Source organism: Nannospalax galili, unplaced genomic scaffold, assembly GCF_000622305.1.
Source record: "Nannospalax galili isolate Female #2095 unplaced genomic scaffold, S.galili_v1.0 scaffold999, whole genome shotgun sequence".
NCBI lineage: Eukaryota > Metazoa > Chordata > Mammalia > Rodentia > Spalacidae > Nannospalax > Nannospalax galili.
Window position 1 is genome coordinate 1,533,624 of NW_008344824.1, and position 24,285 is coordinate 1,557,908.

At 41.4% G+C, this 24,285-nt stretch overlaps 1 protein-coding gene across 4 annotated transcripts in view; it reads left to right on the forward strand.

The window, feature by feature from the left end:
• Fmn1 (formin 1) overlaps positions 1-24,285 on the forward strand; it is a 451,810-nt gene that overhangs the window by 117,610 nt on the left and 309,915 nt on the right. For 2 of the 4 annotated variants that reach the window (XM_008841150.3, XM_029567361.1), the window contains one exon: positions 8,420-8,586. In XM_008841150.3, coding sequence (XP_008839372.1) covers positions 8,420-8,586 — 167 coding nt within the window. Of the gene's footprint in view, positions 1-5,262; positions 5,349-8,419; positions 8,587-21,791; positions 23,544-24,285 lie in introns of those variants that run through there. The other 2 variants (XM_029567362.1, XM_008841152.2) reach the window with 2 other exon arrangements.

Genomic DNA, 24,285 nt, shown 5'->3' on the forward strand with positions numbered 1-24,285 from the left:
TCAGAAGAAGGTGTTGGATCCCCTGGAACTGGAGTTATGGATGATTATTAGTTGCCGTGTGTGTGCTGGGAATTGAACCTGGATCCTTTGTAAGAGTAGCCTGTGTGCTTAACCACTGAGCCATCTCTCCAGTCCCAGTTTGTACTTTCATTTTTAAATTTTATTTAGTATTTTTATTTTATGTGTATGAGTGTATTGCCTGCATGTGTGTAAGTGCACCCATGCCATGCAGTGCCCACAGAGGTCAGAAGGTAGTGTTGGATTCCCTTGACCTGGAGTTACAGATGGTTGTTAGCCACCATGTGGGTGCTGGGAATTGAACCTGAGTCCTCTGCAAGAGCAGCCAGTACTCTTAACTGCTGAGCTCTCTCTCCAACCCCTGGATTGTACTTTCAAACTTACTTTTCTGCAAACATGCTTAGAGTCATATTTTATTCTTATCTCTTAAATGTTTACTATTGATACTAGTGAAGACTTACTGTTTTCTTTATCGTGTTATGTATGTTCATGATTCTAAGTCTGAAAATCATTTCATTTTGGAAAGGAGTTTGTAAAAACTCATTAACATGTTTTATAGTCAAATGATTAGTATTTTGTAGTTTTTCCTTTATCATCTCCCCTTAATTATTGCATATCTTTTAAAAGATTGGCCCTCCTGCTTGTACACCTATCTAGTAATAATTGGGATAATACATGAAAAAGAAAGTGTTTTCCCTGTCATAGTAACTACTAAGTGGTGTGCTTCCTGCATTCCAGTCCTCCACTTTAAAATGTTTTTAAAGACGTATATTCCTTATCATTCAACATGCCAAATTTTTTGATATCTTAGACATTTGAAATATCAACATCTAATCCCGCCCCCCTTTTTTTTTCTTTTTGAGACAGGGTCTCCCTGTAGCTCCAGCTGGCCTAGATCTCACTATGTAGACCAGACCAGGCTGGCCTTGAACACACAGAGATCCACTGCCGCTTCTGCCTCCTGAGTGAGTGCTGGGATTAAAGGCATGTGCCACCACATCCAGTCTTTTTGTTGTTGTTGTTGTTTGTTTTGTTTTGCTTTTTGAGGCAGGGAAACCAGGCTGGCCTCAATGTCACAGAGATCTACCTGCCTCCGTCACCTGAGTGCTGGGATACATCTGGCAGCCAACATGTATTTTCTTTTCTTTTCTCTTTTCTTTTCTTTCTCTTTTCTTTTTTTTCTCTCTCTCTTTTTCTTTTTTTTTTTTTTTCTTTTTGAGACAGGGTCCCCCTGTAGCCCCAGCTGGCCTGGAACTCACTGTGTATACCAGCCTGGCCTTGAACTCACAGAGCTCTGCCTCCGCCTCCCAAGTGCTGGGATTAAAGGCATGTACCACCACACCTGGCTCCAACATCTATCTTCTTGAGCATTTACTATTTGAGACTAGACAGAGTTCTTTAAAGACATTTTTTTGAGAATTTCATAGCTAAGTACTACGTTCATATCATTTCCACCCCTCCCTGCATCCTCTCCAACTCCTCCCATGCCCCCCCACTTCTCAATTTCTTGTCCTCTTTGATTATTGTTACATACATACATTTGTGTGTGTGTGTGTGTGTGTGTGTGCGTGTGTGTGTGTTTTACTAACTCCATTCAGTCATCTTCCTGTGTACATGTGTTTAGGGCTGAACACTTAGGAATGGATAACCTATCAGGGAGCTCATCTCTGGAGAAAACTTTTCCCCCCTCCCTCAGCATCTGTTGATTGGTTGTAGTTGTTCGTCTAGAGGTGGGACCCTGTGAAATTTCCCCCATCCACACTGGCATGTTAGCTGGTCTTCTTATGCAAGTCTTGTTTTGGAAGCCATATGGCTGAGATTTCATGGGTGCAGTATCCCTGTCACGCCAAGAAGACACTGTCTAGGAGTAGGCATCTTGATCCTCTAGGCAGAGGTTCTTGATGGCTCTTGAATCCTGCAACTTCCTAAATTTTTTCAGTCTTTACCTAGATTTATCTCTTCCTTCCTTCCTTCTCTATCCATTCTTGCCATCATTTGTGCTACTTTGAATGTGTGCCTCTTGTTTCTCATGTGTTACAATATTCAGCATAGCTATATCCACAAACCAGTTTCCCTCATTTAATGTCCTTGTTCTTCACACGGAAAGGCATGAAAGAAGGCTAATGTAATAATCATTACAGTGTGTATTTATACACTGTTTCATTGGAATCTGTGTCTATAAATAGTTTCACTGGACCTCGAGGCTGTGTTTGACCTTCACTGAAGAAATGTCTTAATGTTTCTCTGAAGAACCCCGAGGAGCTATTGTTTTCTGGATGATTTAGCCAGTTACTCAGAGCTGTTGCATCAGATGGTGTGAATTCTATTTTTAGAACTTGAACAGATTTGGGATCTGCTGCACTGCAGTGCTTCCATGAATTCTTATGAGCCTACCTGTTCTCTTTATCTTCGTCACAAAAAGATGCTCCTTCACCTAAGTGCCTGATGTTTAATACAGCTTTATTGCATACAGATTTCTTTAAGGGACTTATTTATGTCCCTCATGCAATTCATACACCCACAGCTCACAGAAAGTTTTCTGGAAAAAAATAGTTTGAGTCTAGTTCAATATCAGACTTATCCTTACTATCAGTTTTATTGATGAGGAAATTAAGATGCATGGATGTTTGGTAACTTTAAGGTCAAGCAATTGGCATTAGTGACAGCCAGGAATTGAACTCACCTGTCAAAGCCCTGCCTGTGCTCTTAACCATCCATCCATCTTCTGTTTCACACCTCAACTTTCCTATCTGTAGACTAGCAGTAATGCCCTTTTCTAAGTAGCGCAAAAGATTTTCTAGAAAACTGAATTTTCATTCAAGCTTTGCCACCCTGTTAAAAATATTGGCATCCTTCTGGGATTCAGTTTCCTCAGTTACAAAACAGGCAGGTAGGTGGGCAGACATAAAAGAACCCTTCCAACTCTAAACTGTGTTTTATTTAGTGTGAAGTTAAACATGATTTTACAAATTCAAACAACATTGCATTCATTTGATAGCTGAGAATCTTTCCTTGTAGAGTCTCAAATTGCTGTAGCTGCTCCCCAGTCCTTCCTACTTCCTGATCAAGTAGCCTTCCTCCATCTGACCACACTTTCCACATAATGCAATTCCATCACTTGGTGAAAAGGGCCTGTTGGTCCTTGCTCATTTTATCTCCCCAAGTTTTTCTAATGAGGAGAATTAGAAGTTGAGATAGACTGACAAAATTCCTTCTCCAAATTCTACCTACTTTGCTAATTTGTTACATGGTATTAACCACTGTAAGTGGGAATTGGGGCAAAGGAACTATAGAATATTAACTCTGAAAGAAGGTGGCCAGGAGACTAGATTTTTTCCAGAGCTGTGGCGTAGATGTGAATAATTATGCACATAGGCATGTGTCTTCCCTGTATGCACTGAGCGGCGCTACTTTCCATTAGCCACATAACTTGTTTCTGTCTAACTTATACATACACGTTTGAATGATGGAATAGATGACCAGTTCTAATATTTACAGTTAAGAACACATCACCTCTTATTTTTAAGTTTGGCAGTATGCTGGATAGCTTTAGTGTCAACTTGACACACCTGGGTTGAAGGAGCCGCAATGGGAAATTGCCTCTATTGGACTGGCCTGTGGCCATGTCTGAAGGGCATCTTCTTGATGAATGATGTGGGAGGGCCCAGCCCACTGTGGGGCCACCCCTGGGCAGGTGGGCCTGTGTTGCATAAGAAAGCAGGCTGAGCAGGGACCAGGGGAGCAAGCGTGTAAGCAGCGTTCCTCCATGGCCTGTGCTCCAGCTCCTGCCTCCAGGTTCCTGCCCTGAGTTCCTACCTTGGGCTCCCTGATGAACTGCGTGTGACCTGGGAGATGTAAGACAAATAAACCCTTTCCTCCCCAAGTTGGTACTGGTCAGAGTGTTTTGTCACAGCAATGAAGAAACAAACCAGGACAGGCGGCTAGCCTTACAGTCTCCAGAATTAGTAGCTAAAACTCATGAGAGTTTCAAGCTGAGAGTGTTTTGAGCTCTTAGTTTTTTCTTGGCATAATCATTTTATGATTGCTTTCAAGGAAGGGTTTGAAGTGATGGGGAAATAAGGGGTGAAAGTCTGAAAGACCCTAGTTTTCTTCCTCAAGGACTTTGTCCAATTCTCTTTGCAAATAAATAAATATCTATCTTTTGGAAATATGTGTATTTGTATATTCTTTGAATGATTTGGGGCGATGCCTGGTTAATAAGGGTTGAGTTTTTTGATTGGATGTAGTTTGTATGTATCTTGGTATAAGGAAATGGGTGTACCAGGAGTTTTCATTTGATTTTTCAAAACTTCATACAGAGGCTGGAGAGATGCTCAGTCAGTGAGCCACATTCCTCACAGTGTGAGAACCTGAATTTGATCCCCAGAACTATGTAAAAAGGTGGGCACCTGGAATCCTAGTGGATCCCTGGAAGCTTGGTGGCCAGTTAGCCTAGCCTACTTGGCAAAATTGCTGACCAAAAGAGACTCCATTTCAAACAGAAAGCTGATGGTGTGTTAGGAATAGCACCTGAGGTTGTCCTCTGACCACTGCACAGTCAGTCACATGCATGACAGACACATAGCCTTATGCATTAAGTAATTGTTTTCAGTGAAAATTAAAATATAAAAATATTGTAGTCTTTAAGCCTTCACCTGAAATAAAGTTTCTAATAGGTACAGTCCTGTTCATGGGGGCAGATGATAGAGCACATATATGATGAGCTGTTTCAACAAATGGACTCAGAGTCTCATGGCTTTACAAGAGGAATCTGTGTTTCTCCTTCTCTGGCTGAGAGTTGACATGGTGAGTTCAGCTGAGCTTGCACCCAGGTTTTAGGATGGGCTTTGGATGTGCTGCAGGTGTCCAATTCTAGGCTCCCCAGGGAATGCCCATCTCATGTTGATGGAATGTAAAGATATCAATCTCTGGGGCTTTGCTTAGCATTATGCACTGTCACGTTGCCCACACTCAGTTGGCTAGAACAAGTCACATGGCCAAAGCCAACCCCCATGGGGCAGGGGAAATATGAAACATTGACTCTCATAAAAGGAGTTACTGGGGCAGGAGTGCAGATTCGCAGCCCAAATTGACAAAGCAGAAAAGAGCAAAGAATTTGGGCAGCATCTCATGTTCCAGAGAAGACACATTGTATTCTGGGGAAGACGGACTGTGAACACTGCCTCTGTTGTAAATAGAATATTACCTTTTCTTTCTGTCTGCTTCCACTGTTTTGATAATTGGCAGCAGCCCCCATGCTGATGTTGTAGATTAGCCTCAGGAAGTGCAGCTCACCCTGTGAATGGTTGGGAACGCACAGACTGTCAAAGGTAAGCCCCCTGATCCTTTGTGTGTCTGTGCTGGACGTCCCATTAACTGTGATCACCTGTGGAATTAGCTTGTTCGTGCACATGTGGCCAATCAAGATGTTGAATAGTCTTTGAGAAACAAAATAACTAATAAATATTTAATAAGATTAGACTCATAATGTATGCCTTAAAAGGAAAGAAATTTGATTAAATTGATAAGACTGAGCACTTCAGAAAATGTTCAATGATGATTTAACACTCTGATAATCTGTTTTATCAGAAATCAAGTGGCCATTGACTGTTTTGACACATTTACCTAGTTTTAAGTTAACTGTTTTCTCTCTTTTGATTACTCATCTAAAGAGAATGTGAAAATTCCCTATTTTAATAAATATAGACATGGACATTACAAAGCATTTGTATTTATATTATTAAAACTCTTCATTTAAAAATCACTTTACAGATTTGTGATGGCTTTTTGGTGATTTTGTCCTCTGTCCTTAGTCTGTCAAACTTCTGAGAATAACAATTTTATATAACCGATATCTTCTCTATGTCAGTGTTATGTTGCGTATAGCCTGCCTTTTCTGTCCTAATCATCCTTGTCAAAATTACCATGGTTTTATCTTGCATGTTTTCTTCATAGGGATATTGTCTGGTTAGATATTAGGCATTAGAAATTGATTCTTTAAAATGAAAATCATCTCCAGAATTCAGTTAACTTTTATTGTTTCTGTTTGAGTTTTCTATTGTCTACCCTCTGTATAGACAATACAAAGTCTGAGTTGGATTGTATCTTTCACCTCATTGATGTTGGTGTTGGCTAGACACAGCAGGTATGTGAGCATGTTTGCAAGTGTGTAAGCATGTATATACATGCACACGTTTCATCTGGGGACGCCAAACCCTCATTATGTGAATTTACCGCTCTTTCGTATTTAAATAATAAAACTTAGTCTCACCAGACGATATGCCTCTGATGATATGGATATCTTACCGTGAGTATTGTACAATGTGTTTTGTGGTGTTCGTACATATATTGTTTTATTAATCCATGCAAACTTCATCTAAAGCCTGCATTTACTCCTTACCAATATGAAAAGTATAGGGATGAAGTGAGGGACTTAGTAGTTCTAACTTCTGGACATGAGATAGCATTGTGAAACACGTCATAAATCTAAAAGGTTTATTTCCTCTTCTCTCATCAGCATGGACAGGAATATTTGAAAGGAGGAATGAGGCATGCCCATGGAAGCTGAAGTTCTTCTGTTAAAGTGTACCCAGCACCAGCTTCCTCTCGGGCTGCATGAGTGGAAATGCTTTGAAGTTCTTTTAGGCATTCGATTTTTTCCTACCCCTTCAGAGCAGGAGTCAGAACACTCCACAACACATGACTCCCTACATCCAAGCCCAGATGACCAATTGGCTAGAGACAGCAGGCAGTCAGGGGTTCAACTGAATAGGCCCTTCCCTCAAGGCACCTTGTCCACATAAAGGAAGAGCCCATGTTCTAACTTTTCGGACACTCTACATTGCAAAGGTGACCGTGAGCTGTGATGTCTTGAACCCTCATTTTTCTCAGTGGCTGAAAGTGCTTTTTGGACAGCTTTCTAGTGGGCAACTGTAGTAACACTGTGACCTGTGTTACTTCACTTGGAAATGTGATTGAAGATCAACAAACCCCACAGAACAAGCAAACAAAAGCAAAACCTTAGCTGCTCTCAACTTCCCTTTCTTTAAAAATGCTACTGTTTTGTAAAGGAGAAGCATGCTGTCCCCCAGTCCCTTTGTGTGCTGCATTCTTCTCATCTCAAGTTACTCGTAAGTCAGGTTTTCAGCATGGCAGAGGCCATTGGCTGCCTTTGGATCACCTCCACAGAGCCTTTCTTTCAAAGGTCATGTGTAATATACACCTTATCACATATCCACCAGTGATCCCTTCTGAAAAAGTACTCTTAAGCCTAAACCTTTAGCATCCACCTGGCTGCTTAATGTTTTGCCAAGATTGCTTATCAGGAATTACAGGAGGACTAGGAATTTGAGTGCCTTGTGAGACTTGTCTTGGTTTGATTTAATCTAATATTTTCCAAACTGTGTTCTAGTAGAACACTGATGTCTTCTAACATACCTGCTTAGCAGATGTTCCTTTAAATGGATCATGTGGCCAAATAAAGTTTTCTTTGGGGGGGATCCTATTTCCTAGAGTTAGGATTTTGGTTTTTTTTAAACTAAAGGACATCTTGAGTTCTTAGTATGCTGACCTAAACTGTAGCTCAACAAGGGATAGAGCATGCAGCTATTCTGACTATGACATCCTTTTCTTGTAGAACACATGTTGCCATCTCCAGGATGCCAGGCAGAGACCGTGTGAAATAGTCACTAAGAACATAGTCTCTAGCATTTAACTACCTGGGTTCAAACCCTGGCTGTATCTTTCATTTAGTTGTTATGATCTTGAGCAACTTGCATATTTTCTTTGTGCTTCAGTTTTCCTATCAAAAATGGGAACACTAATGTTACCATACTTATAGCTTATGAAATATTTGAAGAACAGGACTAAGGACAGTGCTTGGCCCCACTGTCATCCTGACATAGGTACAGTAAGAATGAGCTAGCTTAATACTCTAGAGATGACAAAGATCACCCCCAAGCAGGCTAGTCATGCAGCATTCCCCCCAGTACAAACTGATGCATGCCCAAAATCACCATGAATTCCCCTAGAAACCAGGCTGAAACAAAGTACAGGTCCTGTCCCAGAAGAACAGGTGCATTAGTGATTTGGCTCAGTTGACATCTTGGAGTAGTAGAGTCAGAAGCCCAGGCCTCTGTTCCCCGACTTCTCCTCTTGAGTCCATTCTTAATGAGCATGAACCTAGAGCCTAGGCTGGTAGGACTTTGGAGTATTGAGAGCAGCTAATAGACTCACCTTTTGGGGATGAGTGCTTACGTTTTATGATCCCCCAAAAGTGAGAGAAGTACTTTTGAAGGAGAGCAATTTTAAATAGCCTGGAAAGTGTAGTAAGAGTAAGGAGACATGCTGACTCTGTGTTTCAGCGGCCGTGTCATTAATGGTCTTCTCTGTGTTTGCTTAGGCATCTCCTCTGAAGGCTTTCCCTGGGACAGCTTCAATGAACAGACAGCTAAAGACTTTGCCAGTAGGGATGGAGGTGCTTGGGTCCTGGGATACAGAGCAGGCCCATTTCTGCACCATGAAGAAAGAGAAAAGCGAAGCAGAAGCGAATTGTTCTTGGATCTCAATGTAAGTGGAAATCTTTGTGTTTATGCCATGGTTCTCTGTGGTCAGCAGAGGCTCATTTATATGCACTTAATGTAGCCATATGCATGAAGAGGCTGAAGTTGCATTTTTATATGTGGATCATTGAATAGAATAAATAGGTTGCAGAAAACCAAGGCATATCTTGGTGATCTGAAATTTGTGCACTAGAAGGTGACTGTGTTTGTAGTTTATTTTCAAAGTACTCTGTCTCATGAACTTTAATGCCTAAATCTCCTTGTGGGAGAACCCATTTTGCTGCTAGTCACTTAGTATCATTTTGGTAAAAACTTATGAATACCATTTGCTAGCTGACGGATATGCTTTGTATGCTCCTGTGAAGTTCAAGTATCCTATCTTCCTTGCACATCTATAAACTTTTCTCTTCAGCTGCTCAAATAACAAGCGAACAGGTTGGCAGGAAATCTGCCAAATACAGGCTGACCCATTTAAAAACATAGCCTTCTCCTTTCCAATTCATTCACTCACAGAGACACAGAAGCATTGACTCCCTAGTTACAAAGCACTGGGCCCCCTTAGCTGCTTCCACTTTTAGATGGCCTGATAGGGTTGACCAAACCATCCCAGTTCTCACTACCCTTCTTTCCCCACAGTTCCCTCTTTCATTTTTTTGCTATTATCTCAGTGCATATTGACAATGCCTTGTTCTCCAGTTTGTTACTTTCCAATCGGAAACGCTTGTGTGTGATGAGCGTGGGTTAGGTCTGCCATGTTTACATGGGCAGTAACTACTGAGCAGGAGAACCTCATACTCCTCATAACCGTGCAACCATAGTTATGTGCGTCATTTTAGAAAAGCATTGGACATTTAATTTCATGAAAAGAGGTTTGGAATGAAGAGAACAACCTGACAATTAATGTGGGGTTGTGTAAAGTTTCTTTGGACTTGGCTCGCTTCCTGGAAAGTCAAGGCAGAGGCGTGCTCCAATTAAGTGCAACAGTGACATCTCTTGGTGAGTTATTTTAAGTTGTGCAAGCTCACAACCACAGGCAGCCTGGAGAGGAACAGTGCTGAAAGGGGTTTTGAAAGGCTACTTAGTTTTCCTTCTGTGTTTTGTGTCATTTTGTTGAAAATAGTATAAACATGTAATTCTGGTTTTCTCCTCTTTGAATGAAATTGCTTCTTTATTTAATTTATTACATTTATAAGAATCATATTCCGTCCATATAGACTATTTGAAACATGTAGCTACTTTGGGAAAAAGGAGATAGCTTATTATTACAGAAGCAAGGACAATACTGTGAAACTTTTAACACGGCTTTTTTGTATTTTCCACTATATATGATTTATTTCCAGTGATGGGTTTTTTTAACATGTAAGGATGCCAGATTTTTGCAAACTTTTTCTTTTGTTTTTAATCACTCTACCATGGCTTATCTATGCTGTTGCAGAGTCTTAATAGGTGTGCCGTAAATGATTGGGTGATATTAATGGTATGCCTACCTAAGTTTTATCATTTCTTCATTATTAGGTGTTGAAGTTGTTTTCAATTGGAATACTATTATTATTTGGAAATAAATAGCATAATCATATATATCATTTTTCCTGTAAGTATCTCCTGATATTTAAGACTATTTCCTTATGATACATTCCTGGAAAGAAATTTTTTTCTACAAGTACTTTTGGGCTTTCGATACATATCATATTTTTTAAAATATATTTATCTAAATTTGTATATACATTATATAAATATGTAATACAAATATATTTCTTACTCATCAATTTTAACTCTTAAAAACAAGACTGGTTTCTTTAGATTATTATCTAGATCATCAGTTTTCACCCTTTGGACTCTGTGTTTCCTCCCTTTTAAGTCCTTATGTTCAAGCAGTGTGGTTTGATTCTTATAGGTTTAGTATTATTATTCTAAGTGAGATTTGTGCTTGAATGACTCTGCTGATTTAGGAAATTTGTGTACCCTGTTAGTGTCAAAGTAACAAACACCAGCTCACTTAGTCGTTTTTCTTGATCGGGAGGAGGGAAGTTTCAAGGGTTGGACACTGTGTTAAGTCAGCTTTCCATCACTGCGACAAAATATTTGACATAAATCAAGCTAACATAAGAAAAGTTTGTTTTGGTGTGTGATAAGATAGTACTTTATGGCAGTGAATGCAGCCAGGATGCTCAGCTCATGGCAGTTAGAAGGACAGAGAGACTTTGGGAAGGGTCATGCAGGCACAGGGACAAGTATCCCAGGTATGTCAAAGATACCTACTTCCTTAAAATATTTTTATTTATTATTTTTATTTTATGTGTATGCATGTATTACCTGCATGTAAAAAAAAAAAAAAGGTACCTACTTCCTCCAAGTAAGCCCTAACTGCTCAAGTTTCCGCCACTGCCCAATAATCCACTAAGCTATGAACCCTTCAGTAGATTAATCCATTGATGAATTTAAAACCCTCATTATCCAGTCTTCTCCACATCCCCTCTGAACACTTCTTCATTGAGACCAAGTCTTCAACTAGCCCATGATAGATATGTGGGGCACATTTCAGATCTAAGCCATCACAAACACACAGGTCAGGGAGGAATATAGGCTGGGCAACAATTTGTTCAACCTTGTGCCGTGGAGCAACACTGCTCTGCTTTTAGTTTTAAACATAATGTGAGGTGTCCTCATCCAATTGCGGCTTTCCTAAGTTTTTCAAACTATGGCTATGCTGATTCTCAACAGTATGTAGGGATGGCATTTAATAACTGGTGGGAATTGGGCATCCACAAATCAGAATGGACCCTGGCACTAGGCTGGGCTATAGAGAGTCCCCTCATTCAGCTGGACATCCATCTTTTAATTTCTACAAGATCCAGGATGCTAAAGAAACTCGGGACAGCATCAGATTACTACACTTCCTAAATGCCAGATGGTATCCTCTGAGGCATTGCTATGTCTGTTGCACAAATGAAAAGAGAGGCACTTGAAGGCCAGGGACAGGATTCAAATGAAGGTACAAGTCTGGACCCACGTGCTTAAATGTTAAAGCTTGTTATTCATCCATTGCTCTGGATGCTTCATTTACTTTCTAATTCAAAAATAAAAGATATTCATTGGGACTGGAGAGATGGTTCAGCAGTTAAGAGCACTAGCTGCTCTTTCAGAGGACCCTGGTTTAGTTCCTAGCACACTACATGACAACTCACAACCATCTGTAACTCCAATTCCAGGGGATCCAGTGCCCTTTTGCCCTCTGTAGGCATTACACAACATGGGTGCATTTACATAAATGCAAGCAAAACACTCTTATACATAAAATAAAAAATAATAAATGAAAGGAACCCCAGAGGTAGTCATTTAACTGGATAAGGATTAACTCCCATAATCAGTGAGAAGGGATAAAGAATAGGCTCAGAACTAGACAGACCTGCAACTGGAGCTATACCACAGAACTCATCCAGCAGAGAGTCTACAACTACTAACCTGGAACTGGAGATGACTCAGCCTTGAAATTCTTGCATTTCATGGGAAATGGTGCATCGTCTTTGCATTGCTGTCCTGAAAGCCCATCAAAGCCACCTTCAAGTTAAAGCCACATCATTAGGGTTTTCATGATAATGGGGCATGTGCTGTAGATGAAGTGAATTCAGATATATCCAAGTAGCTAACTTTAGAGAACTGTGCTTATTAATATTTGGGTATGTAAGAATGTAGGTGACAGAGAGTGAGAGGGTTCATATGTCTGTTGGTGGTATAATAAATAATCAAGAAATTGCCAGTGTGAACAGAACAAGCAGAATTACTTAATTATTAATGGATTTGGAAAATCATTTTTAAAAATTAGCCATCATTTAAAGTCATGATAATGCAATTGGAACAAAACAGTCTGGTTTAATTCCTATCCATGTGTATTTATTCAGCTGTCTCTTTTAAATTACTTCTGATTTTGAAATTGGTATTGTTACTCTCCAAGGGTCTTGGATCAGGTTCATTTTCTCTGCCAATTAAATAATTAAAAGGCAAGAACAATCTTACATGCAGCAAAAAGTAACCGATAACAGCCTTTATTAAAAGTAAAGAAACACACATGTACATACTCACAGAGGAAAGCTCTCCATGAGTAGTGAGAGGACCAAAAACTGAAAAATCCAAAACCCCCAGGAGGACATGGGTGTGTTTTCAGTGGTATGGAGCAGGTCCTCTTCCCCTGATTTTGGATTGGCCAACTTAAACAAGAGATAGCCTACAAGTCACAGGCCAAGTACTGAGTGAGATATGTATAGGTCCCTCAGACCTTGATCTTACCTTAACTGGTCTAGACAGGTCAGCTGGAAAAAGGACCCTGCTGGCTAGAGAGAGGGCCCCCAGGCCTTTGTCTCAGACCAAGAAGGAGGAATTGAGACATTTTTATTACTTATCAGTGGCTCTGCCTGCTTGTCAGGGATTTAGTCCCTCAGGATTGTGGGTTTTACCACATCTAAACAAATTCTCTTTTTTAACCAGTCACTGAGTTTAGCACCCAAGTCTTCCCTGTATTTCTGTATTTCTTTGATATTTACCTGCCTTCTGTGATAAACTGTAGGGTAATGATAAATCTACTAATACTCCAGATTTCTTTGTAAAGCAAAAATAAACAAATAAGCTAATAAATAAATGAACTTGACTCAGTCAGTAAACCACTACAATGGTTGATGGAAAAGTGAAATTCAGTTTTCATTGATCTTGATAGCAATCATTCTTATTTCCTCTTTGCCTGCTCTGACATGAAATATGATAGATGTTGATATAAAATTTGAACTCTTGGACTGGAGAGATATCTCAGTGGTTAAGAGCACTGGCTGCTCTTGTGGAGGACCTGGGTTCGATTCCCAGCACCCACATGGCAGCTAACAACCATTCATATCTCCTGTTCCAGGGGATCTGATGCCCTCTTCTGACCTCCATGGGCATTGTGACGTGGATGCACTTGTGCACATTCAGGCAATACACTCATACACATAAAACAAAAACATCAAAATATTGAAAAATAAAATTTGGAGTCTTAGGTATGGTGGTACATACTTGTAACTCCAGCATTTAGAAGGCTGAGGCAAGAGAATCTCTGCAAGTTTAAGGCCAGTCCAGACTTTATAATGAGTTCCTGTGCAGCCTGGGCTATAAAGTGAGACCCTGTTTTAAACAAAAACAATTTAGACTCTTGAGTGTAGACACAAGAAATTTTGTTTCATACTTTCAAGTCTGAGAGAATGCAGAATAGAACTAGAATTTATTTCAAATTGTGTGTGTGTGTGTGTGTGTGTGTGTGTGTGTGTGTGTTTGTATTCATGCACAAATGCTTATTCCTAAGGTACTATCCACCTTTTTGTGAGACACGGTTTCTCACTGGCCTGGAACTTGCCATGTAGGCGAGGCTGGCTGGCCAGTGAGCCCCAGGTATCCACCTGTCTCTGCCTTCCCAACATTGATATTATAAGTGCCTGCCACCATGCCCTGCTTTTCTTACATGAGTTCTGAAGATCAAACTCAGCTCCTGTGTCTGCAAAACCTTGCACATGTCCTGGGGTTTTATTTATATATTTAACAAAACAGATGAGAAATTTATGTAAGAATTATATTTAGGGAATTGGAATACCCTTCGGAAACATTTTAATTTTTCTAAAACTCATGTTTTTAGCTCTTTTTGAATGAGTTACATCGTTTTAGCCTCCCTTTTTGTCTCAGAAATTGCAGTTCTGTCTGCATCCATCTCTTCGTCCTTGATCCCTTTCTATATGCATCTCCATGTTGCATGTGTGTGTTCCAAAAAGCCTTTCCTTTCCTCTCCTCTGAGATGAACATAGGAATTTGTGGCTAAAATCACAGTCCTAGCTGCTGAGAGATGGCTCAGCAGGTAAAGGTGCTTGCCACTAAGCCCGATGCCCTGAGTTTGATCCCTGAGACTCTCACGGTGGAAAGAGGGCACAAATTCCCACAAGTTGTTTTTTGATCTCCATGGTAGTGTGAGTGCAAATGCACATGTACACACAGTAAATGAATGAATGAATGTGTAGCAAAAAAATTAATCAATCGATCAAATCGGGTAACAGTTCTACCTTTTGCCCTTGCAATTTGAAACGCAGCAAAGCTGAAATACACTCCCATATTAACACTACATTTCAGTTTTTGTGGCCTGGTATTTTTCTGTGAGCTCTTGGTTTTCACAGACTTTAGTTTAGTCTTTCTTATTTATTAACACCATCATTTCTAAGCTGAACTAAGAACTGCATAACACCTCTTGTGTGAACATCATGAACTCACCCCACCAGCTGCTCAAAGTACGCAGCCTTGATTCTTGGAACTGTTGCTGTATGTCCTCTGAATGTTTCTTCCTACATTTTCAAGTGTTTAGATTGACAGGAGTGCCATACATGCCTATTCTCTTCAGTCTCTAATGAAAACGATGTATCACGTGCCGGCAACAGTGAGTCAGGAAGAGTTAACTTTTGACTAATTCTGAGTTTAATATAATTTTTCCATTTTGCACATGTGGACATTGGCTCAAGAAATTTAAGGAACCTGTCTAAAGTGACACAGCTAGTGTGTGATTAATACGTCATAGTTCACAGTGAACCTGAATGCATTGCACTTCAAAACTGTAAGTCTCTCTACTGCCTCTGCTCTGCCGTCTTGCCCTGCGTTTAACAACAGGACATGTGGAAATGCCTCCTCTCCCCACTGTAATCCTGCCGCACTGCCGTTGCTTCCACATTATTTTTCTCTTCAAATGGGAAATGTAGATGTAAAGTTCAAAAAAAAAAATCATTGCTGATTCGGAGCAGGACCACAACTGTCTCCTGAGCCTAGGCCTTGTCTGTGAACAGCCTCACCCAAGGAGGAGAGGCCTCACAGGTATAGATGGGGACTGCCCTTGTAGGGTTGTCATCATTGTGCTTCAGTAGTCCTTTGAGAGAAGAATGGAAAGAAACTCCACATCCACCAACTTAGTTTTTCTTTTTCTGAAATGACTCAGTTGATTTAAAAGTCACTTTTGAGCTTAAGAAATGTAATAAAGAATAGAGTGAACTTAGTGACTTTCAGAGAAGCCACCTGAGAACTGTAAGCTAATTAATTCTCTGCAGGTGAAAGAGGTGGTAGATCCAATCCAGGAAACACTGGTCCTGAGACATTCAAAGGCATCCCCTGAAAGAGTTGTGTTTGGAGCCTAATTCCCTTGGAATATGGAAAGGACGGTGGCTTGGGAGGCACTTAGTCTCTCTTCCCAAGCTCATAGATTTGAGGGACTTGAGAGCGGACAGCTTCTGCTCACACTGCCAGCTGATCAATAAATATTTGTTTCATACTGACAAGGTTAAAAAAAAAATTCTGTTAGACATGAGCTGATGCCACTAAGTTCTTCCTTTCCCATGAGGCATGCAATACTCTTTGTACCAGGCACTGAAGGGAGTGTCCAACACATACAGTGTTGTTTGTGTAACCTTCACAATCACCATGACATAGGTACTGTTGTTACTCAGTCTCCAGGTAACCAAGCTGTAGCACTGGAAGCCTATGTCATTTGCCCAGGGACAAGCGTCTTGTAGATGCAGAGCATGATGTGAACCTAGGATCCAGGGCCATGCTCATAACCTGCACATAGCCCTTGTTCATAGAAAGATATGTGCTCTCTGCTCTCTTCCCTTCCAGTTTCACATGTCCACCCTCACCTCTCCCCTTTTAGAGCCTTCTGTTCTGTTGCCACTTTTCAATCTATTCCCACTAGTCTTAGAAATATTTTACACTTCTCAACAGAAAAAGGCCTTAATCACTGGGACCCCCCCCACCTCCACCTTTGTAATGCAGAAGTGTGGCCTGTTTTCTGTTCAATCAGCAGAAACAGTTCATGCTATTACAGGGGAAATCCTGCAAAATTAGAAAGAGAAGCCTAAGGTCTCAGGCTTAAGTCACATGACTGTGAATTAAGTAGAAGTAAGGTGTGGGAAGATGTGGAAAATGACATAAGAAGGTTGCTGACAAAGGAGAAGGCAAGATGTGCCTAACGGTGGGCAAAGTGCTGCAGAGCTCGCAGGATTGGGGGACCTCATTTCCTATCTGCCTGTGTCGCTTGAGCAGTATGTGGTGGTTATTTAGCTCCTCTTGCCTTCAAAAGTCTCCATCTTCAAAATGAGGTCATCCTGGGTGTGATGGTGCACACCTTTAAAACCAGCACTGAGGAGGCAGAGTCAGGTAGAGCTCAGGACTTGTAGGCCAGCCCTGTCTACATAGTGAGTTCCAGGCTAGTCAGGGCTACACAATAAAACCCTGTCTCAAAAACAAACCAAATGAAGTCAAGATATATAATCTGACATGTTTCCAAGATCCAATCCAGCCTCTCAACAACTCATATTTACACAAATCCTTTCATAAACTTGCATTCTTTTTATATGAAACCTCATTCAACAACAGATACGATGTCATAATATCCCCCATTTTGTACCAGATTTCATTAGGTGAGTTAAAATGTACTTCCTGAACTCAGAATGATCCGTCTTCCACCATTATCCTATCCCTACCTGTATTCATAGTGATGCAGGAAATAACTTTTTAGTCATTTAGTAAAGAAAAGGGCCTATTGTAGAAATTTCAAGTTATTTGTATATATTATGGTGAGAACAGAAGCTGGGGCTAAAAGGCAGACTAAGGCTTAACACAGCAAGGTCTGAGATGCTGAAGACGATGTCTTGTAGTTGGTATGAGATAACCAGGCTAGATAGATAAGAGGAAGGACAGAGGTCTGGATCAGGGACAGCAGGCCAGCTGTCCCCCTCTGAAGCCCTTGAGGAACAGATAACTATTGTCCTTTCATGTAGTCTTGCTTCTAATGCAGTTAATTGTAATAGACTAACTTGTAAGTATGGCTTCTAACTAGAAGCTGCCACCTAGGAGGCTGGAATAGAGTTAACTCTCTCCATGATAAAGCTACAAGGTCATCACGTAAACATGAAAACAAAGAGAACTTAGTATAATTAACAGAAGTTTACCTGCGAAGTCAGAGGGCAGTAATTCTGACCCAGTGACTAACAGCTAGTAAGACAGTCAGTGTCAAAGGCTGACTCAGAGATGGACAGAGGGGGTCTTTACCCCTAATTGGGTAGGCAACACATGAACAGCACATGATCATCTCTCTGGTTGGATAGCGCGTGTGAGCCTTCTGTTGGCGCAACCATGATCGCCTAGGGAATTAAAGTCTCAGGAGAGAGTACCTCAGCCCTTGTCCAGTTTCTGCCATGGCCCTATAAAACCCCTAGACAAAGGAAATTCAGTGGCTTCTTTCTTCTCTTGAAAACTCCTCCCTTGGGGATTTCTTTTTCCTTAATATCTCCCTTTTCTGTAATAATTCTCAATAAAGTCTTCCTGTTCCCATGAGAGTCTTCATCTTTAACTTTTATTGGTATGAGACAATGACCTTGGGAACCATTGTCCCAGGTCAGTCTTCGATGATCCTGTGTGTCCAGCATCTTAGATCTTTGGGTCCAGTCACTCTCAAAATCCCTGCATCAGTAGCATGCTCAACTACGTTTACTTAGCCCAATGCTACTAACTACTTTCTTCCATAGAAATTGTTTCTATACTCTTATTTTCCCTTGCTGATTTTAGCTCTTTTCTACTTGTTTTAAGCAATCCTCATGTGAAATTATTGAAGTACATTTGGACATTGAAAGCAATTTAGTCATTAAAATCGGGCCTAGACTTCAGATCAGTTAGATACAGAGAAATCTCATACCTAGGTAGCCTAACCTTGAAGTTCAGTCTTGTTTGCCTTACTTTGACCTTGCCTTTCTGGGATTTTATGAGAAGATTGGAGTGAATTCTCTTCAGTGAATGACAGGCGTAGGGCTGCAAGAGAAAAGGGGCATTAGGAAGCTTTTTTTTAGGTGGTATCCAACTTCTCCAAAGTGCTTTTTAGTGCTAATTTCTCTAATAATTTGAAGGTCAAGGAGCTAAGCTGGGCTGCCTCAAGGTAGCATTGTGCCTGTTGTTAGTGTTGTCCTTTTCAAGCGTGGATCACTAAGATCTGTTGTTTAAACGATATTCTGCAGGAGGTACACTTGACTCCAGTCACTCTCTAGGCACAACTGGGAGGTGAGAGGGGGAAACAGAGAACTTGCTTATAGTCAATTCTGCACAAATATTATGTGCAGCTTTTAAGTAGCTAGGTCTTTCTTGTTTCTAAAAGCAATAACTAAGACCATCATGTGGACCAAATGCTATGTAATTGTGTATGTGTTTTGACTTAGTTGTCTCAGGTAGACCATTTTCACACGTATGCCTAGTAGAGAGTTCATATGCCTTATAGTTAGAATGAGTCGTTGAGGTTATAGTAGATAAGAAGGGACATCTTGGCATCTACCGGTTTTATATAACAGTGCTTGCTAACTGTCCATCACAGGATAAGGCCCTGATATAAACAATGTCTGAGAGAAGTGAAAGTGTTAGCTTTAAAAAGACTAATAATGATTCAAGACCAAATAACCTAGGTAAAGCTTGTGGATTGATTGTTTAAACATTATAGTTAAAAAAAAAAACAAAAACAACTTTAAAACTTCTTGTAGCCCAGCTACACTATTCTGATTGAGCCTGGGATATAAAGTACTCAGCTATACTTTATGAGCAAAAAGATGTCTCACTATTAGATGGGTTTCTTACCAAATTACACATTTCATGCTTGTAGAGTGCCTGAGTATCTTCATCTGTATCTCTAGCACCTGGCACATCATCAGTGTTCATACATGATGTGGAATGACTGAGCATTTCCTGGAGGAGTTGTGCTTCATGAATGAAACAGAATGGTCAGACTAAGCTAGAAAACCCCATTGAGTCTAGAGGATTCTGTCTTGCCTGAGATCGGTAGACAGGCCAGTCTAGGTGTTGCTAAAATTTTTATTTAATTTTTTTTCTACCAAGAAGGACTTCTAAATTTTGGAAAAGGACAGTTATTCAGTAAATGAGTTTTTGTGAAAGCTGTCTCTGTATCATCCCAGAAAAAGTGCACCTCAGACCCTGATGAGAGTCCCCCAAGCTGGAGTGAAATGCCTTTGTGTCGTGTCCTATGAGAGTAGGAAGCCTACCTCTGGTCTCTAGAAGGTGGGTAAGAGTGAATTCTGGAGTCAGATTGTGCTTCCATTGTTCGTTGACACTGTAAACATGAGCTAATTATTTAATCTTCCTGTGTCTCAGTTTCCTAGCAGGAAAAATAGAATAAGGTATAAGATATAGTGGCTATCTGTATCAATAGAGTTACTATGTGAGAAGCATTAATTAGAGTGCTCAGGCACATAATAAATGCTCAGATTCTACATACTGCTGTCATCATGCCCACCCACCAAGCTGTGGAACTCTACGCTCATCTTATCTGAACTGACTTTTTAATTTAAAATAAGCTTAATAAAGCGTTACCTGCCTAAAGCTCTTCAAACCGAAACTCTCCTGCTCCATGTTCTATGAAACTGTTCTGACACCTGTGGATAATGAGGGGCTGCTTAAACTTTTATAATTCTTTCCAGAAGGGGAAGACCAACAAACCCTGCCAGCTTATGTTTCTACCCAGATCTGCTGAGCCTGGAAAATTACTCTGGAAATCAGTCGTAAGCTTTAGCTGAGCAAATGAAGCATTCTCAGTGAGAAGAAAACAGCAAGTATGTGCTGTGTCTCCACCCCTCAGCCCTATGGTATATGTATGTATCTCTTAAGACTGATCTGATGATCACTTCTTTCCATAGCCTTGAAAAAGCAGAAGCCTGATTTTTATCATATCAGACTCTAAAGGCATTTCCTCTGGAGAGAAAGCTTATTCAGAGATGTAAATAGCATTGACTTTTCTTTTTTCTCTTCCTTTTCCCCCTGCCCTGGTGCTTATTTATTTTTGGTTTTTAAAATTTTTCTTTATAATTAATTAATTAATTACTTTTGCTGTGCTGGGGATTGAATCCAGGGCATTAAGCGTGCCAGGCAAGCATTCTACCAACTGAGATACATGCCTAGCCTCAAGGTTTTTAAGTTTATTTCAGTTAGTACTCCCAAAATGTCAGAGTCAAGATCATATGGAAAGCCACAGGAACAAATTAGGGTTTAGAGAGGTATGTTCTTTCCCCATAGGTCTGGTGGGGATATAATTATGTGTGTGTGTGTATGCACATGCATGCCTTTTATTTTTGTAAGTGTTCCTTGTGACTACATTGCTAAAAATGTATTAGAATTCCTCAGACTTTTGGGTCCTATGACAGGAAGTTGTCACGAGAGGCAGCTAGGCAGCTATGAGCCTCCCCTACACATATCCTCAGATTGTCAGGTCTGCAGCATATAGTCAATGCTGTCTTCTTGCCTGCCCTATTTTTACATTTTGCAAAATGAGTAATAGAGATCTGACTGGTAAATATTTAGCTCTTTAGAGAAATGTGAATCCTTGGGGATCTTTGATGAATGACTGACCAACAAGGCAGGCTGTAAGTTAAAGTGTGTCCTGCCAGGTTCATTTAGTTGGTTGCAACACTAAAGCTGAGAGGGGCCCTGCTGCCACCAGGCTTTGTAACTAACTGAGGAAGTCATAGCTGATGAACAGAAAGAAGCTTGAGGATGTCAGGAGAACTCCAGGGTAATCACTTCTACTGGGCTGGGGCTGTTTACTGGGCTCCCTAAGGCTGGTGGACACTGGGTGTGGTGGGCGTGCTTGCCTAAGTACCTGTTTGTAGAACACCCAGGCTAGGCAGAGCCAAAACAGTGATCTGAAACCAGTCTCGTTGGTTTTCCTCTCAGCAGCTAGTGAAAATCTGCATTTTAGATGAGACCTGCTGGCAAGCTGAAGAAAAGCATTTAAAAACAAAGTTTCAAGGGCAGTAAATTAACTGCTTTGAGAGTTCTGAACTCTTTGAGGGAGATCTGTTTTTATTTCATTTCTTTGATGAGGAGTTTGTAAGTGACTGTTCTGTGGGTACACTGCTGGCTTTTTGGCCTGGCTCTCCCAGGCCTCTGACTAGAATCCAGATGGAAAAGAGGGCTCATTTGAGACTTACTTTAGTCATTTTCTGCTGATTCACTTCGGAATCTCTTGGGCTGCTCCAGGGGGTGGTTCAGGGCTGTCAGGACCAGCTTGCCAGGTCAGCACTTTCAGGAACCTCAACTTGCTCACCAATGAGGAAGTTGAATGTAACCAGGAGAATCGTAGGCACTGGGCGGAGCTCCTCCTGAAGTCCTGGGCTGGGATTAAGGGACAGACTGACTTTGCCTGTGACAAAAAGCTTTTTGTCCAGAGGAATAAATACGGAAGTCCCAGAAGAGCAGCCTGCCAGCGTCTGTAGTAAGGTGTACAGCCCCAGCTGCTTTGGGGCATAGAGCTGCCCAGACTTTGCAGCTGCCCCGGGCACACCGTCATCAGGCAAACCGGAAGGGAAAGCAGTGACCTGAAACAGACCAAGTGTGTTCTCTGAGCTGCTGAAAGCCTGGCTCCCTCCCCGGTCCTGGGTCCTGTCTCTCCCTGTCCTGTAAGTTAAGAGCAGATGGAGCGGATAAACTGAGAGCAGGGAAGGTAACACAAGGCAGAACTTCGACCAAGGGTACTGCGGGGACATGGAGGAGGTTGGTAACTCTCTCAACAGCAGCAATGTGTTGGAACCGGAAAAAAACGAAGCTGGATTTGAAATGGCCCAGTCAATCCTGAGTAAGTTCTCAATGAAATCCTTGTTTGGATTTACAAGTAAACTGGAATCTGTGACTCCTGAAGAGGAAGATGCTGTGCTGAAGGCATTCCGCAGTCTAGAGATGAATCCCCCTCCTGAGCCGGGTGATCCCAGCAGTTCAGATCAGCCACAGGCAGAGGCAGAGGCTCCTGTTCCACCTGATCTTAGAAATGATGGGAAGCCGGCAAGGGCGGAGACAGGATCCCAGGGATGTCAGGGGAAAGCAGAATCAGGTACCTCTTCCCCTGGTGGAGAGCTGCTTCCACTTGCTGCTTTGAGTGTGGACAGTGGAGATACCATTTGGGTCCGTGGGACCCTTGTTCATACAACCAGTGATTCGGATTCTGAGGATGGAGGCCAGGAGGCAGAAGAAGGAAGCAGCACTAATGGCCCAGAGTCTCCCACTGTTCTTTTATCTGAGCCATCTCAGGAACCCAAAGCAAAACCAGGAGATTCTGGAGAAAATATTGCCACTGGGGAAATCAATGATGTAGAGCTCTGTGTGAGAGATTCTCAGAGAACTCTGCCTAAGACAAATAGCAAACTGGAACCTGGTGGTGCTGATGGTAACTTTCCCCGAGAGCCCAGCCCCAACCAGGGCCAGGCTGCAGATGAAAGGCCCCAAATCCTACCTCTAGCAGCAGATCAGAATCTCCGTGATGGCGTGCCTGAGAGCACCGCTCCTAAAAGAGAAGTTTCCGGAGAGAAGACATTCCAGCTTCCTGCTTTTTTTAGTGGACTTCGTGTGCTGAAGAAGGGGGCTACAGCAGAGGGAGGGGAGACCATCACCGAAATCAAACCGAAGGATGGGGACCTGGCTTTGCTCAAGTTGACCCAGCCAGTTCAGAAATCTCTGCTGCAGGCTGGGCCTCAGACAGTCAGGGGCCAGGAGAGAACAACTGATCCAAAGGCCACTCCCACTCTCCTAGAGCAGCTGTCTCAGCTGCTCAACATTGACATGCCAAGAACCGAACCAAAGGCTGCAGACCCTGAGTTGCCTGGGGTAGAGGAGATGGGTTATAGTACTGACCAGGAGAGCCACAGTGGCTCTGGAGATGCCCAAGTCCAGGGTGACCAGGTGAAGTCAAAGCCACCAGAGACTGCCCTGGAGGCCTTTAAGGCCTTATTCATACGTCCCCCCAAAAAGGGGACCACAGCTGACACCTCTGAGTTGGAAGCTCTCAAACGCAAGATGAGACATGAAAAGGAGTCTCTTAGAGCTGTGTTTGAAAGGGCAAAGTCAAAGGCCGCAGACAGCACCTCGGATCCCAAAAGCGTATGTAGAGTTGGCTTCTGGTAAAATGTGATGCTGTATTTTTTTTCTTTTCTATCCAGAGTTTTCTGTTGAAATGAATCCTAGCTACCTGGTATTGGTATTCTCTTTTGGGTGAACATGATTATCATGATATTAAATCTTTCTTGTCAAGAGTACTGATTTGGACAGAAGAACTCTTTTCCATTTTCCTATTTTTCATGACTATAATAACTCCCATTTAGGTAAAGATGTGCAGGAAGGAAGGGAAAATGTGTACTCTGAGTTTAACACCAATGGTAAATGTACTTATAAAACATTAGCAACATGGGGAAGTGATGGAAGGTGAGGTGTAGCCCCAGTTTATAGGGATTTCCTCACCACTCAATTATAGCTATGCAAACACTAGGCTCTGCTTTGAAAGTATGCCATTTAACAAAATATATGTTTGTGATATAATTGAAATGTTCCATGTTGTTTATATACCTTCTTGGTTGAGTGTGGAACTTAGGATGAGAACTGGATTTGAATCCTATCTTGGCCATTTATAACTGGGTGACCTTGATAATCTCTGAGCCTGTCTCCTCATGTGCAAAGTGAGGAAAGACAATCCTGTCTTTATAGTCTTAAAGAAGTAATAAATGAAGTTAAGGCACAAGAGAATCTAATTAATGAAAGATGTTATTATTCCAGGAAAATTAATATATGAAGTCTAGTAAGCGCCTGCCCAGTGGGCATTGGAGGTTCATTGGGACAATGAATGGAA